Here is an 18,400-nt window from a genome sequence, read left to right on the forward strand (position 1 = left end):
TGATGTACTTTTAGAAAAGTACAGGTCTACACGGGGCCTGAAGGCTGCAGATCTTGCTGGTGGGTGTACAATGTGCTGTGGTGAGCGGGCCACAATTCCATTTGATGATAGTTCGCATAAATGTGACACCCACAAGTTAAGCTTTGGGGTTTGTATTGTTTGCAAGCTTTTCAGCACAGGGGTCTCAACACAAAAGGAGATCAAGTACTGGAACGAAAGCTACACATTTTATTATACAATTCTAAAATCATGACATTAACAAGTGCATTATGGGAAATAAAAACAGCAAGCCACTAAAATTCCACAGACTGGGCCGGTGTTGCTTCTAAAGGACCCTTTGCAGTCCTCTTGGGCAGGAGCTGGGCCTGTATATTGGGCAATACGCCACCTTGAGCAATGGTCACTCCAGAGAAGAGTTTATTCAGTTCCTCATCATTCCTGACCGCCAGCTGCAGATGCCTTGGCACAATGCGGGATTTCTTGTTGTCACGGGCAGCATTTCCCGCCAGCTCAAGCACTTCTGCAGTCAGGTATTCCAGCACAGCCGCCAGGTAAACTGAAGCACCAGAGCCAATCCTATCCGTATAGTGACCCTTCTTCAGGAGACGATGGATGCGCCCAACTGGAAACTGCAGCCCAGCTCTGGAAGACCGGGTCTTCTTGCCCACTTTACCCTTGGCAGCCTTCTTGCCTCGTCCAGACATTATCTGATCTAAAGAGAAAAATAAGTTGGTTAGAGGATCATGACAAAACAGTATAGGAAACTGACTTTAGGACATGTCTACTCGTGACAAAAGCTCATGCCAATTGCTGCCCATTTTCGATTCAGGCCACGTTGTGATGCACCAAAGGTCCCCTATTTCTGCAAAGAAGCACAACTCATGCACCAGTATATACACTAAGTGATGGAAGCAGTGGCTTTTGGGTGGTGGAATGAATTGCAGCAAGTTGAGGAGAGTCGCACCAAAATGCAGCCCTTAATGCATGAAACCCCATACTGACAAAAAATATCTAAACAAAAGTTTTTGCCTCCCAAATAGTTTCATACACTGCCTGCTTCCGACACATTGGGCGGGGAGTCTATAGATAAGGTAACACTGCAGATCACACATTGACTTTCCAAGACAAACAAATGCAGCCCATATGCAATTTCATAGTCTTGAGTTATGAGACAAACGAAAACAAAGGATTTTTCCCCTATTGCCCCCTTAAAGAAAACAAATAATTTCTGCCAATTAGCTCACATGTGCCACTTCAGTCCCTCACACAGCAGTGCAAACACTTACCGATATAGCACAAAACCACCCAACGCCCCAGAAAGCCAATTTGTGGATCGGCCAATAGTAGTTAACCTTACCTCTCCCCCACCCCCTTACTGTCAGATCCACTAGAGCACCGGAGATCAAAAATCCCAACCCGTTACCCCTCCCCCCCAAAAAAAGCTGCATGCAGTACAGAAAAGGCTGGGTACTGTGTTCTGTACCCGAGCCAAAGGAATGTGTACAGGTGGTAGTCTCATGTGTGGTGCCATGGAGCATTTTTGCCTGGGGCAAACGGTGTGCACGCCTGGAGGACTGATACATTTGATGGCTGTAGGGAGGCATTTTAAATCTGGGTGGAGTGGCACAGTTTGCTTATAGTGCATTTGGGAGTGATTGAAGTGCACAATGCGGAATAACACCCCTACTAGTGTCTTTGCAGAGCTAAAGGGGCAAATCAAAAAACCTGACCCATCCACAAGGAGCAAACTTGCTATTTGGGCACATCATGCGCGATTACCAACAACGTACTGCTCCAAGTACATAAACATTCCCTGGCACATAGTACCTGGGTTCTTCAGCACCCAACACCTAGTACATTGCAGTGTCTTATTGCACAGTGGGCCTTGGCAAACTATGGCTCCGGCAAACCCACCCCTTCAAAACCGCTAGTGGCACAGTAGACCACTGACTCCATGTGAACAGACATTGTTGAGCTGTAAGGAATGTGGGTCTAAAGCAGACGGATTCTAATGGGTCCACAAAAAGAGCGCCCCCTCGTGGGCGGCGCCTGGTCCAGCCAGGATCCCTAGTGCCTCCACGAAGTTATTACAATGGGGGTAACCTGGTATGGATGGAATATTTACTGTGCAAACCTTGCTAACGGGGTGGCGGAGGTGGGCAGGTGAACTCAGTAACTTTACAATCGTCAATGTGCAAACGTAGAAACACATTGAAGAGCGACGTAATGCACACTCCAGGCAAGGGCTTCTGAAGGAAGCCAGTCAGATCTTAGGTTTAGTAAAAAATGAATTTCAGAATACAATGCAAGAACTACAGACCAGCAGACACGCGAGAGGATATGAAAGTATGCAAAACTGCACAGAAGAATACATGCAGACGATAAAGTAAGGTTAACTGGAACCTGTGAAATGCGGGTTTAAGACATAACATACAATACCATTCTTGCAATGCACAGCGTTTCCAAACCAGTCACTAAACAATTAAGTGTAAATCGGCTTCAATATATTCATGCATTGAAGCGAATGTTGGCGACCGGATTAAAAAATAAATGTAAAAAAACTGAAAGCAAATAACCCCACATCTTTAACATAGCTCAGCACTTCGGCCTAGGATTAAATGTACCCAAAGGGGGGACTGGGGTGAAATAGGCGTCAGGGCAAGGGATACGTTACTCCTATTTTTCAACCAGGGGAGAGGATGAAGGGCATGCGTTTCCTGCAAAACACACACCTCGTCACCGTAACCAGCAATTTGAAGTGCAAACAAGGCAAGCATCCCTACAGTTACTGGGGCTGGATGGCCCTGGTTCTTTTCCTGCACTACTTGGTTCAGGCTCTTGAGCTGGAGAGGTGGGCCACAGCTCAGTAGTGGAGTCTCACAGCAGAAGTGCAGGATAACGAGCAACACAGCCTCAGGGCCAAGTGTAGCTCAAAAAACAGTGTGCAGTAAGAGGGTTAAGCATGGGGTCACGCAGCTAGGTTGGCATGCCAACCTAGGTACGGCTCAGATAGCTTGAGGGGTTAGGAACATACCATAAGGACAGGTCAGGGTGGGGGGGGGCGGAAGGAAACACCAAGTCAAACACTAGGTGAGAGTGCAATCAATCATTTCATAACAAGCTGGTGAAAGCAGGCAAGTTAAAACATGCAGAGTGACAGACATCCATGCAGGCCAGGTGCACCTCCAGGGCAGGGCATCCTACACAAGCTGACAGAAAGCTGTGCAAGATTAAGGTTCCGTTTAATCTGACAAATGGAATGCAAAGTTGGAGGCCATGGTGGCTCAGAGGGGTCTCAGTTGAGTAGAGAAAAGTCCCAGCTCTGCAGAGTCAAGTACCTACATGTTGCTTCTACTGACCTCAAATTTCCTTTGTCAGTTGCTCTTAGACAGGGCTTGCCCAAATGGAGTTGGACTCATTACTAGTACACAGTAGTATGGCCGGTCTGGGGACTGCCTTGGTTAAAACACTAACACCTGCAAGTCAGTGGGCTACACTCACTGCCCTGGAACAATTACCTCCCCTTGGTTACAAATGGTAATTAATCCCCAACAAACGCGGTTAACCTAAAACTTGGAATTGGGAGAGCCAGCTATTGAGCACTAAAAGTGAGTTTATGGGCAAATGCAGTGCTGCAATTCAGACCTTACATTGGGAATTGTGCCACATCAACATGCACCAAACCATTGTCAAAGGCTTCTAGGACCAACCACCTCAAGCATAGATTTGGCAGCTGGAAGTAATACTCAACTAGGAATTCCTAAACCAAAAGCTTACGAGGATCCAGTTTACAAAACCCCATATGCATCCAACACGCTTTGTGTATGCAGCCAAAAAAAAAGCTAACATTTAATGATCTCGGAACAGGTAGTGACGGGCCAGAGTCGAGAAGGTGGTCCATAGTCAATTATGGAATGTAGTCTAATGACTGAAATGCGTTCTAGTGATGGGTAACAAACAAACCAAATTCAAACAAAAACCCTTACCAAAATAATTAACCCGACACCCAGAGCCCCCACCCAAGTCAGAGGCAAAAAACGTGCCTTGTCGTAGTGTAGGACATCTGGGATGTTACTACAACATGCACCTGTCCCACCTGAAGGATATTTCTAGCGAAGGACTGACAAACCTGGGGCACCCAAGTATCTCAACCCACACAAGTCCCTTGACAGCCGATTGACAAGTCGCTTAAGCTTTGCTCAGGGTTTGGATCCAAGCAGTCAATGCGGACCACAAATGACTGATAAATATGAAGTTGCGATCTACTACATCCAAGTACTGCAAACAAATACCTTGCTACTGTAAATGGATATCGCCCAAACAGGCGACTTGCTTATATTGCCACTCTTCGAGCCATTTCTTCTCATGGACCCTTAGTACATGAGAGGGGGCTGTCACTTGTTCAGGTCACTACAGATACTCACTCATCCAGCCTCTTGTCCACTCCAGCATGACAAGTGTGCTCATGGACCTTGGTTGTAGATAAGTGCCTGTGGTTAATTCCAGTCGATGCCAAGTTCTGGACAGCAAAGTCTTATGGTGATTCAACCTCAGAGTATCTGCTAGACAGCAGTGTTCAACTCAGGGCCTGGAGGTTTTTTTGGAGATCCCTCATGAATATTCTAAATGGATGCAATCTATCTTCAGGACCCTGGCCCTCACGGCCTGGAGTTGGACAACCCTGCGGCTAGAGCCATTCCACAATGACAGAATAATCTCTAGCCACGTGCATGTACATGGATAGTCAGACCCTGGTGGCATGCAGCAGTGCCTCACCACACTCAGCGGGAAACTATTCCAGAGATTAACGCAAGGGGTGCAAGAAGGATAGTTGGTGGGCATGGGAATGACAGCACCAGTCACCATGTCCTCCATCTCAAAATATGGGACCACTTAACACCAAGTCACAGCACTCCCTTTAACCTAGGTCACACCTTACCTGGCTTACGTGTGTCCAAGTTATCAGTGCTGGCTTCTACTAACCGCAAGGCAAGTATTGACTACTGGGATAATGGGTGACCCCCCAAGTAATGATTAACAGAGCAAATTGTAAATTACAAACAGTGTTTCCCCATCTCTACACCAATCTTCCCTTCACGAGGACATAGCCCCATGATCGCCACACATTTTTACGTCTACGCCAGACAAGGTTTAGGACACCCGCACATCAATTTTAGTGGGGATTAGAAGCTGAAGTAGCTGCCCTGTAACCATATCCCCAAAGGCCAAGATGCAACCCGGAGAGAAGGTGTGGTGCGGACACACTGCATTTGAAACACATGGTGATGAGTACAACGTGGCAACCAAAGGTTTTATAGCATCCCCACACCCCCCCCCCTTACATGAGCTACAACAAAAAAAAAATAATACCACTAAGTTCCTTATGAGGTAGTACAGCCAAGGAGACATAAAACATCACTCTGCAGCCTCTGCTGGCCATGCCAAAAGTATTACTTCAGGTTTAAAGAAAAAAACAAATTAAAACCCTAGGTTAGGATGAATAATCAAAGCTTTTGGCAACACCTGGAAGCATACTGGCGGTGTGACAGAAGTGACACTGTTGATAATCAGACAAACTGAACGCAATGTTCTACAAGTCCTTTTTGTCCTACTTCCACTCAAGAGTAGGAAGCTCAGACCCTCTCCTGAACAGTATCCAGCACCCAGGCCGGCATCTTCAACTGCCATTGGTGAAACCTTCAGCACACAAGATGCTATTGAAAACAATCGCTAAATGACAGACAAACTGCCCCGGGCCCTCAGTGAGCCCCTAGGGTCTCATGTACCGCAAAGATGGCACATCCTCAGCTGTCACTACAGAAGACGCTCAGATAATGCCTCATGGTTTGACCATCAATATCCCCAACTGCAAAAACCACTGGGACTACAGTCGTCACCACTATAAGGGGCACAGATAGTGGTCATCACATCGACCTAGATACTTAGTATCCTAAACCCAACTGATCCTCAAAACTACATAGAGTTCTCCAACAAATGCTAACCAGCATCGGACATTTTACCAAGTCTGCTGTACTACCGGTTACGACATCACTCAACATGGCAAAATAAGAATTTGCTCTGTGCTGCCACAGTCGTACACAAATTACACAAATAATCCGTTATCTCACCAGGAATAAACTAGCTGTGCTACTACCAAGCCGCAGACATCCCATATGCATCTACCACTTCTTGGATATTTGCTTCACAAACTCCCCATATCTAGTAAAGAATATATATTATTATAATGCGCAAAAACAAATGCACATGCTTTCTCCATCCCCAGTAATAGACTAGACCACACACCTCTAACAAACTAACAGCATCCACTGAGCTACCCATCAAGATAATACACAGGAACTCGAAAGCCAATGAACAGGAACAGACGGTCACTTGGCGCTTGCAACATTGCCATCACATCACACAGAAGGAAATTTAACTAAACTCACCCACCATTAAAACATTGCATAAGTCATTGCCAATTATTTTCCTTTTTGACATAACTATTCAACCATGAAGCTCACCACATATTCACCCAATCTCTTCTCTGTTAGCCGAGAGTGAAACATTTCATGACAGATTCGAACAATTCCTATTAATACATCCCTTGCAGTTGGACATTTTACATGGACATATGCTGAAAAATCACCTGCATGCATCACCAACATTACAGAACTAACATTTGGCAAATAAAACAGCAACTAGCTTACTTTATCCAACTAACTTGGGCACTAGATCAATGCATTAGGTTAGAATTGCTAACAGATGATATCATACAACAGTTACATTCTTTAAAGAAATTAGATCAAGATCCTTTAGAACTTTCGCATTGACTTCTCCACAAATTAAGCAAAATATCTAGAACAGTTGCCAACTTCTCAGCTTACCTCCATGCACCGCTTCCAACTCCACTACAGTAATAAAATCCTCGTCCAACTCATGAGTCCTTAAAATGTACACAGCACTGGGTTCCTATTCGCACAATCCATCTCGTCACTCGTTGCAACGTTTAACCCCACGTTGTCCCCTGCTTTGCCACACACTGGTTTCTTCTGACGCACGTCCATGGGCCATCTTAAACGCTACCAACTCATACTCCACTCGCCCCTTCAGTGAGTGAAGTACAACTCCCTACATGGCATCACCACAACCTTCCTGGGCTCTGAGGCAGCAGGAGCTGCAACAGTTATCAGAGTTCTTAGCCCAACCGTCATTCGGACACCAGTCAATCCACCAGATCAGTCCAAAACCAAATTCAGACCTCAGAAAAACAGCAGATACTACATTAACAATCTTTGGAGCACTCCTGCTGCCCCCATACTCCTGCTGCTACGATGATGGCGCTAGATAAGCCAGAAGCTAATACTTGACCGCTGGGTGGTGGGGTCAATCTTGGGGTGAAGGCCAGTACCTCATGTGCACCTTCCCCCCACCCCCCTCCTCAGCAGTCAACTTAATAAACCCATCCTTGTTGCCAATGTTGTGGTGCATCAGAAGTGATCCTGTCGAGGATCAGGTAGACCACGTTGACAGGTAAGCATTTTACAGGTCTTTGGGTCCTACTTCCACTCAGTGTACAGAAGTAAGATCCTCTCCTGACCATCAGTGCCCACCACCAGGCTGTCACCTTCAGTGGCGTTTCTAGGTTAGGGCCAGGGGAGCATCCGAGACCACTTGTGGGATGCATTGTCCCAGTGCTATACTATGCGGCCTCACTCTGCCATCTATGGTGCGAGAAACAGAAAAATGGCAGCAAAACCCTTGTGCGTGCCTAAACATCCCAAACCGCATTTTGAAACACACAAAGATGGCTGCGCAACCTGCCACCCATGGTGCATGTGTGGTGAACAGAGCACACGCTGCAGAAAAAGTGTAAACATGGAGTACAGAGGGAGCAGCAGCGCTTTGCAAGAGAAACTCAAAAATGTGCCTGTAAATGACATTTACTTTGCTGCTTAAACTTCAAAATTGTCTGTACATAACACTTTCCAACACTCAAATCTTGCTTGGTGCTAAATGCCATTTAATCTAATGAAGCACTGAATTGACAAGGTCCTGAAATGTTAAGAGCAAAACATTCTCAGCCAAACTGGATTGCCTGTAATGACAGTTCCTGTCAAAAAATCTGTGTGCAGCCACGGCTACAAGTGAGTGACAGCCCGTTTCAAATGGGCTCTCCCGTTTAAACTTTAAAGTTGTCTAAAACTAAAGATCTGCCGGATTAGCAAATATAAAAAGGACTTGCTGAAAGGAACACTGATCTCAGTTGTTTTTATACCACAGGTTTAAGTCTAATGTAATTTTTCTATGTCATCTGATGCAACAAGTTTGTTTTATGCTGGATTTCAAGTCAAGAAATTAGACTGCTGGGCCTGCAAGAAGTTGAAAAACAGGTTTCCACCCAAGGGGAGGGCATTCCTCTCAGCAGAATCTCACTGACATAAGATAATTGTGGGGTAGGACAGACTTGTCTGCTACCAAGAACTGAACAATGGCAGATTCTCCAGGCTAGGAAATGGACGTGTGAAAGGTCGAAAACTAGGCCTGCAGAAGGAAATCCCAAAGGTGGGGGGCTGCTCCTTGCCTCCAGAGACAGACAAAGGCTGACCATTTGCTGCATACAATATCTAATGAACAATGTTTAGAGACTTATAACTCGCCATCATAAGTGGTGAAAAATATAAAAAGGGCAGATTTGTTACTCAAATGTTTGGCCATACATTTCAAAACGTGGTAGAACTGTACCATATTCTGAACAGGAATGGCAATATAAGTTGTTTTATAGGAACTGTATTTATGCTAGAATTGTTAACTTTGCACACACATTCCCATGGTTAACACATTTATGGAAATTTGTAGAAAGTTCAGAAAATGCTTTCATGGTGAAATGGACAAAATGCTGCAAAAAGGCAAAACAAGGTCTTGCAGCTGCGGGAATTGAGGAACAGATAGTCCATAAAATATGTGATCCTTGTACGTGATTTTCATAGAGGTTACAAATGTATAAATATGTATTTAGGATTTTGATACTAGTGGCTAGAGGAGGTTTCTAAGGATTGTAAAAACTATACCATAAACTTCACATCATCTATCTTTGATCCAATCAGTGTCGGATGCAAGGCGGAGATGAGGCCCTGATCCAATCCCAGTTCACAGGGGTGAGTTTAGTTAAGCAGGCCCATACATCCATTTTTGTGATGATATTGTAAAGGATAAATAGAGAGACAGCTGACAACACAGACACTCTTCTGATTCCAGTGAAGCACTCTGATCCAGCATTCAACATCCAGCCTTTATCATTGCAGATCCAGATGCCAATCACCAGGCCAAGCAGTAGCTGAACCATTTTCAGCTAGGCCTCAATCCTCAACTAATCCTTACAACCAGGTGAAGCGCTGTGGGGTGAGAAAGTATCCTGAAACTATCTGGCTTGCTACCATAATGCCTGATGAACTCACCATCCCGCTGATCTGAAATATCCAGAAGCAAGAAGGGCAGATCCCGTGCAGTTCCGGTGACCGGCCTAACTGATCCTTTCCTGAGAGTGATGTGCTGTCCTTCCCCGATAGATCCAATCCATTGACCAGAATTTTGACGTCCAAAAATCTTAAATCCCATTGGATTGTGAGTATTAACAGGACGCTAGAGAACTATTGTATACCTGGTCTTCTCTTGTTCCCTCCTAATCTCTGAACTATACTTACTTTCATAACCAGTAAAAATCTTTAGTGCTATCATATCCTGTCTATTTGCTGTCATTTTTATTAGTGCAACTCTTATCCATAAATCCCACTTCAAGTGTTTGGACTGGTCCCGCCTGGTAAGGCGATGGGGATCCGTTACTGAAGTCATGAATCAGTCTCAGAGCTTACTTCATCCCAACCTGGTTGTCTAGCCTGCATGCTCTAGTCTTGAGTAAAAGCATAATCCCTACTTTCTGATTTTAAACTGAAGCGATTGTTGAAAATAATGACCCGAATTTGGACAAACACCTCAAACTAAAACCTCTATAATTCCCTCCGTTTTAAAGATAGAAACGAAATTTCAATTCCCACTGATACCCAACATCCTCAGCTATCAACAACGTATCTTTGACTTGTTTATCAAAAATCACATAAGTAAAAGTTTGCCGCAAATATACATTTTGCAAATGTTTTACACGTGTGAATTGTCTTTGAATTATTTCCCACTTTGCCTTTCAGATTCCAATTGCTTTCTTTTGATTAAGTCATTGCATCGAATTTAGGTGCCCCACTGCCTGTGCACCCTGCTAGCGACACAGGCGTTTATCTGCCTGCGCTGGACTATTGTACCCAGCCCATGTGCATACATAGCTCAACAAACCATATCTCCGACTACTCAGCCCCCACCAATGTAATGCTGGCGCTCCTTACCATCATCATGTTCCCTTATTGTATAGTCCCCAATGCTACACCTTGCACAAGAGGTCATTTCATCAAGGTTGGCGAAGGACTAGCTAGACCAGGCTGTCCACACCACTTCCCCATCCCCTGCCCCAACCCTTTCCTCCCCACACACCCCCCTTTCCCCATACCATCTCCTCAGTCCCACATTACACCCACCACCATCAAAAATGGAGCAACCTCAGACCTCCTGTGTCTCAGTCCCAACCCGTCCTTATACAGTCACACCATACCTATCAGCATTAATGGTACGACCACACCCATCCTGGGTATTGAAAGACTCAGACTCATGTCTATAACTAATATGTCCCTACTAGCTACCCCACTTACCACCACACCCAATACCCCGACCAAACTAAACACCACGCCCATTAAACTCCAACACAAAAGTCTCCACAACGCACCACTCAAACACCTAACCAATAACAAAACCACGGACTCTTCCACCACTTTAGACAACACACCACCCACTGCCCCTACCTCCACCCTCAAAAGTGCACTCATCAATGCCCGTTCACTAGGTGCCCATGCCATAGACATCCATGACCTTATTGAAGACCAACACCTTGACATGCTGGTGGTCACTGAAACCTGACTTCACCCAGCAGCAGGACCATCTCTAGCCCTTGCCATTCCCCAGGATTCAGTATCTTTAGAACAGACAGGACAAATACCCAAGGAGGTGGAGTTGCCATAATAGCCAAAACTACTCTGGAAATTAGAGCTAGCCCAATAGAACAGATACAAGGTTACAAACTCCTTCTAGTGAAGTACACCTCCAACCCCAAAACCTCTACTAATTTACTAGTGGTATACAGATCACCCAACAAAAATACCCACCCTGACTTGGACATAACGTTACTCCTAACACCCCTCATCAAACCTAACTAAATGCATAGTCCTCGGTGACTTTAACCTAGGATACAATGACCCCCTGGACTCTGAAGAATCTACATTCTATACAGCCATGTCAGAAATGCAATTGGTACAACTGATAGATAAACCCACTCAAAGGGAAGAACCCTAGACGGGCTTCTCACTCAACTCTAATAGCCATTGACTCCATCCTCCCAGTCAATTGGTCAGACCACTATGTAATTAACTTCACCATAGACAATGCCAGTACAGAGCACATCACCCCTAAAAAAAACAAACATTTGAAACTAGAAATATCAAAAAACTCTGCCGACAAACTCACGCCAGCCCAGAGTGCTGCCCTTGCGGTTCCAGGCACCAACAACCCCTCCTATCTAGCAGAATACCAACAATGCCTTACCCAAACTATTGACCTACTTGCTCCCATCACCACTAAAACCCGTAGACCTGACAAACGCTCCTGTTTTTGGTTTAATGAGGAACTTGTAGCCTTAAGACGCACAAAAAGATCACTCGAACACCTCAACAAGAAAAATACCCCAGAATCGGCACTAGCTTTTCGCTGAGGCCAACAAAACATAAATCAGCAATAATCACCCAAAAAGCCAATGCCTTCAACATCTGCATCACTAATGCGTCCTCTGACAGCAAAGAATTGTTTACCATCCTTAGAGAGCTCGAAAACCCCTGTCAAACTTCAGGACCTTCTAACGCTAGCAAAGACTGGTGCAACACCATACAAAACGCACTCATCTAAAATTCTCCTACTGCAAAATAAAATAGATAAAAAAACCCTCCTAGCCGACAAAACGCCACCCACCATATCAACGACCATACCAAATGTCACTATTGGCCCCCCCATTTCAATTTACACCAGTGTCTAACAAAGAAGTATTTGACACCATAATGAACCTCAAAGCTTCCAACTGTAAAGAAGACCAATTCCCCTCCCATCTAGTGAAACTCTCTGCCCCCACTCTCACACCCATAATCACTGAATTCATCAATGCCTCTTTCCTCACAAACAGTCCCCACCAGTATCAAAAAAGCCTGGGTGACACCACTCCTAAAAAAGCCATCCCTGAACCCATCAATACCCACCAATTACCGACCTATTACAACAGTCCCATTTCTCCTAAAAATAATTGACAAAATAGCCTACTGCCAAATTCAGAACCATTTGGAACAACATCAACTACTAGGAGACCGTCAGTCAGGATTCCGTCCCAACCATAGTACAGAGACAGCCCTCCTTGATCTGAAGATCCAAATGGACGCCACTAAAGAAGCAGGTAAACTGTCTGCTGATGCTCCTGGACCTCTCAGCGGCCTTCGATCTGGTTGACCATGACAAACTCTGCAACACTAGCAAACAATTTCAACCTAGCTCAGAGCGCTACCAACTGGATCAAATCATTCTTGGCTGATAAGAATCAGTAGACCCAATGCCTGTCCCAGCAGGTGTGCCGCAAGGTTCTTGCCCATCCCCCACCCTGTATAATGCCTATACTAAGCTATTTGCAGCATTGGATACCATGGGTGTCATCTATACTAACTTTGTTGATGTCACCCAAATCCTCATTCCTCTCAGGCAATCATGATCAAGACTCCCTCCTGGTTAACCAAATCTACTCACTCATCCAAAACTGGATGGCTAATAACAGCCTCTGTCTCAACGACGACAAAACAGAGCTCCTCATACTAGGCTCCTCCAGCAAAAGCAACACCCTTGAGCCAGCCTTCAAATCATTCACCATTGATGGAACCACAATCCCTGTTCTTAAACAAGTCAAGACCCTTGGCGTCTACTTAGACGCAACACTATCCATGTCTAAACAAGTAAACACATTAGCCTCGTCCACTTCCTACACCTCCAAATTCATCTCCCTCAGCCGTAAATTCCTCTCAGCCAAAAACTGTTACTCTAGCCAGAGCACTCATACTGTCTAAGGTAGACTATTGTAATATCCTCTTCCTGGGCACTTCCAAAGCCAACATAGCCAAACTCCAACTCATGCAGAACAAAGCCCTCGGAGCAGCTTTGGGCATCAAAAAATCTGATCATATCTCTAACACCAGAAGAAACCACCACTGGCTCCCCATCTAAGCCAGAATTCTATTTAAAACCCTGAGCATCACCCACAAATGCAGGGCTAACAAAGCTCCCAAATTCCTCAACAACAGTCACGATGAAGTCCCAGACCAGACTTCTCAGGTCCAACAAAAACGCATACCTTGAAACCCCCAGATACAAAAGAGAAAGCAGGGGGCAGTAGCTTCAAAACACTGGCACCTAGACACTGGAACGCGCTATCTACCCACATTATGAACAAAACCTCCTTCCCTAAATTCAAAAGCATCCTGAAGACTTGGCTCTTCAATAAGTTCTAACTGAACTAGAGCACTAATCCGCTCCAATTAACTGTACATATCTGACTGCTTCGCATATTATTGACTGCCTTGCATATTATTGTATATTATTGACTGCTTTTCCTGTGTGCCTTTGTGTACTTTCTAAGATTGCATTCTCCCATTGTCTAACTACGCTGTGTTACTCCCATGTCTGGCCGTAAAATAAATTGCTTGCATCTGTTCAAAGCAGCTCCTGTGGAAATTATAAGCATTTGGGACCACATTTAGTGTTTTTGCTCAGCAGATCAAAGCCATCCTGACAGTTGAAAAGTAAAATCCGTTTTTTGTGTTAAGGGGGTGTGAGGGAGGTGGGAGTAATATGCTCTTCTGAATTATTACCTAATACCTGCTCTCTCCCCACATCTATTTAAATTGCCTATTGGTGGGTTGTCGGGTGTTGCAGGGGGAACCTCTAACCATAGCGTTATCTGTTCCAAACCAACCCAAAAGTATTCATTTCTTTGCTGCTTTCTTTGTGTTCATTACCCGATTCCCAGTGCATTAAACATATCATTCATTGTTCTGGTCATCCCTTGGTGATTGTTGGTACCTATTAAAATATATTGTGTTTTAAATTCTAACTAAATAAATATTTACCTTTGCAAACTAACCTGATTCCTGGTTCAGTGTGACCGGGGGTGGGTATTTTGAGAAGGGTGTGATATGAGTGGTATATCATTCAGAATATTGAACTTATAGACAAAAATAAATAAGGGTTTCATTTGCGCACTTTATGCTGGGCAAGACTTGGGTGTGGGCCTGATTGAAATCTCTTACACACTACAATGTGGTGCTGTGCTTACTGCCACCCGATGGAGAAAGCCAGCAGGGAACAGAATGCTCTTGGGCTGATGCCTCAGGTCCAAAATGGGCTCCTGCTCTAGTTGTTGGGAGCTTGTGCTCTGGGTGTGGAGGGACAAAGGATGCCAGGTTCAGGGCTTGCAATCCTGGTGGTGGGGTCCATGATGCCAGGTATGGGGCTTGCAATCTCTGGGTGGAGGGCAGGATGCAGAGTATGAGACTTCTCTGGGGGGGGCACAGAATGGCAGGTAATGTTTTTGCACTGGTTAGTGGGGGACAGGATACCCGGCAGAGGCGTTGCTGGGGGGGGGGGGCGCGTGGGGATTGTAGCCCCGGATAGAAACTCAGGAGCTACAACCAAAAGGCTAGCTAGCCCAGAGCCCTGAAAGTCCCAACATTAGTGTAGCCCCAGATCTTTCCCAGACATAGCAACAACCCCGATGCCCGGCATGCAGCTTGCAATCTTGGTGGTGGGGCTACCAGCATGCTCTGTATGTGGCTGGAGCGGCGCTCTGGGTGGCAGCAAGGCAGGTATGGATGGTGGCAGAATGCCAGGTATGGGGCAGGATATCAATAATGGGTTTAGGCTCTGGGGCACTAAGATACATATCGTGACATTACCACCATAAAACTGCTTTATTGGGGCATTGCAAGCTGCACGTGCAGGGCTAAATATTGCATATTTGCTGACCAGGCAGATTATCAATTATTGATGGATTGGAGGGTGCATCAGAACAGGTCATACAGAGGCAGGCTTGGGCAAGGCTTACATGGCACGGTTATGCTCAACTGGCAGATTGCAACTCCCTTGGAATATAACAAAAAGGGTCACCCTGCGTTGACAGCCCTCTGCAGCATTTGAGGGCCACCAGGGTATATTTTAAAGCAACGTGGCATTTTGTTGATACCACCTTGTAATTAATTTGGTTATATTCTGGCACTCCCAAACCGACCGCTATACACTGCATGGCAACATATTAAAACGGATGTCATTTGTACTGACCTGTGACGCATAATTGGTGTTGTGCTTACAGTTAAAGCCCTAGCATCACAAGTTTGATTGTAAATGCCTTTTTTAATCACATTGTGCATTGGCGCTTACATCAAGCGACTTGCATTTCAATGCACAATAACTTTTTTTTTTTTTTTAAGCACCTTTTTACCTCCCCGGTTTCACGTTGGGCTACTTCGCCCATTTCAGTTAACCCCGTACCGCACAACCCCCCACCCCACTCCCTACTCTTGCCTGTGCTCCCCTCTGTGCCCTTCCTGGAGACACCACCTCACCTTCATCTGCCACCGGTGGAAGTGTCAGCCTTCAGCACGCAAGATACTATGAACATGCCATCAATGACACTCTTCCAACTACACATACATAGATAGCCCCAATACAGGCCGTCTCTAAGTTACCACCATCACAAAAAAACGAAGAGTCTCTTGATAACTCTAATTTCAGCCTTGTCCAAAGACTCAAAAGGATGAAGCTGAGGAACGCGACTAGTAGGGTAAGGATCGGTTGTTTCACTGATGGGTGCCAAGTGTTGAGCACACAACCACGTGACATGCGCCTACTTGTGTGCCAAAGCTCACTATTCACCCAGGACACCGAGTCCAGTGTTCACTAGTATATGCCGTGCACCCACCCCCCCTGCAGAGTTGACTCTAAATGGACACAGTGAGGGTGGGCGGCTTTTAAAAAAAAAACCTGTACCTTTCCTGTTTGCCGCTCGATATACGATCAAAAACTTCTCAGCAGGAAAACGAACCCACACATTCAAAACGTCTCCTTTTAAAGCATCATCCAGAGCGTCGACCAATAACCTGCCCCGCCCCCTCAGTAACGATTGTCACCTGTGTCTACTTGCCACCCCCATTCCACGCCCAGCTCTCTACAGGGAACCGAGACTGTGAACGCACACGTGTTGTCATTTATTAGTGTCAGGGGGTTGTTTGCAGCATAGACTTATTTCTTGAGGAAACACACGTTATCATCAGTAGCCTGAAATACCTTGTGATAAAAATCTTAATTTCCATCATAGTTGACATAAAAAAAAGCATTTTCAGATGGGTTGGGAAATGAAAATGAAAGCAATGAGCGAAGCATGGGAGGTTCGAGAGGGGGGAGGGCGGGGCTTAGGGCGATGGAATGTGAATGTGGTCTCCGAATTATTCTCGACAGGTGCCCACTGGTCTCTTTTAACCAGAGTAACGTTTGCCAGTCCCTCAGTGTTAAGACAGCATCTCGCTGCATACCGGGCCTTAACGTTTTTGAGGTTCTCTATCAAAATTACGACGTATGTGGTAATGACCTCCCTTTTGACGGCCTACATTTTAACTTTAAGAATGGGGGCTTAGGGGAGGGTTACCCCAGCCCTACCCTCATCCCTATCCCTTACCCAACCCTTACTTTTCTTTTCTTTTTTAAACCGTTATGTACGGTCAGCTTGCAACGAGATGCTTTTTTAAAAACCCTTTCTTCTTATTTTTCCTTTTTCTGATTTGAAAGGGTTTTACTTGGGTTCACCTTATCTCACCTGCTTATGTCGTCTGTACAATTCGGCCATAAATTGATTTAGTCGTTTTTTCATCAATCTGACTGAACACACATTTTCAGTTTTTCCTATAAGGTGGCACTTTTGCGCCACCTATACGCAGATGCTGAAATAATGCATTAGAGCAGTGTGCCAGCGCCACGTTTCGGCACGGGCCATTTTGCCGCACCTCTGTGGCTGCAGAGCCTCTTTAGGCTAAGCTGCACAAAATACCCAGACCTGCCATTAGTGGAAAAGTTTGCTTTAATGTGACAGACAACAGTTTACAAACTTCCCTAACGGCCCCTCGGCCTTACAGACTAACCAAACTGTTAAACATGTGGTTAAAGCCCCTCCTCCTCCCCATACCCTCCCTTCAAATATTCCTTCCCCCAGGCAGCTGAGAGGAATGAAAATAATACAATTTCACCACTTTTCACTGGGACGAAAAAGATGCCTGCAAAGTGTTGTGAAGGTCAGGCATGTCTCTTAATCATGGTCAGGCAAGCCTAATTGAGAGAGCACACCTGCAACCTGTTAAAGGATTACAGGTGTATAAAATGAGGAGAAAGCAACACAAAGAGAAGCAGCAGGGAGGCCTGTGGGATCAGCAGGGAACCTTGTTTGAGGAGAGGCGAGCTGTTGGAGGAAACTGCTAAAGGTCGGTCTGCCATGAGTAGCATGCTGAGATGCTGGGAAAAACGGAGACATGTAGGAAGGAAGGGTTATAGGTTAAAAAATATAATAAAAAAAAAAAAATTGAACCTCTTGTTTTCAAACCTATTGACCCGATCCTATTGCATTCAAACCTTTTGTATTTGCACCTTTAACTGGACACCGGAAGGAAGTGTGGCGTGGGAGCAGGAGCTCCATTGTATAGGACTGAGGGCAGAGAAGGGAGCCGTGTGGCGAGACTTTCTGTCAGGAAACAGCGTACCCGGAATCGTGGGAGTGCTTCTGAGTTTGTAGCGCCGGATACATCACCCAGGGCCCTGAATCTGTCCAAACGATTGGCGTCTCGCACCCCGTCACCAAGACTGTCAACATTACGATAAAGGACACCGTTCCTTGCTCGTTGGCTATTGCCATGGTGATGGGTGAAGTCTTTCATTTCACGTCACCATGTGAGAGCAAGCTTCTAATTGCAGTTCCTGGACCTTCGTGATCTTGCTAACACCTGTGTTTACCAGTGCCTCTTGACCTTTGCTACGTTTTCTGGACCTGCTTTGCGCTATGTTTTGCCTAGTTACCCATCCAACATTAATAACCCTGCCTGTAATACAGACTTTCTTGCCCAAAGCTTTGTCACTTTTACTGCCCGCCTGTTACTGAACCCGGCTTGTCTAACAGACTTCTCTG

General features: G+C 45.4%; 1 protein-coding gene across 1 annotated transcript; it reads right to left on the reverse strand.

The window, feature by feature from the left end:
- Nucleotides 1-205: 205 nt before the first annotated feature.
- On the reverse strand, nt 206-16,329 carry LOC138525576 (late histone H2A.1-like). Its single transcript, XM_069635619.1, has 2 exons — nt 16,222-16,329; nt 206-712 (listed from the first exon to the last, which is right to left on the reverse strand). Exon 2 carries the CDS (start codon nt 702-704, stop codon nt 294-296), a length of 411 nt encoding a protein of 136 aa, XP_069491720.1. The 5' UTR covers nt 705-712; nt 16,222-16,329; the 3' UTR covers nt 206-293.
- Between the last annotated feature and the right edge of the window lie 2,071 nt (nt 16,330-18,400).

Source organism: Ambystoma mexicanum, chromosome 7p, assembly GCF_040938575.1.
Source record: "Ambystoma mexicanum isolate Mex_15411 chromosome 7p, UKY_AmexF1_1, whole genome shotgun sequence".
NCBI lineage: Eukaryota > Metazoa > Chordata > Amphibia > Caudata > Ambystomatidae > Ambystoma > Ambystoma mexicanum.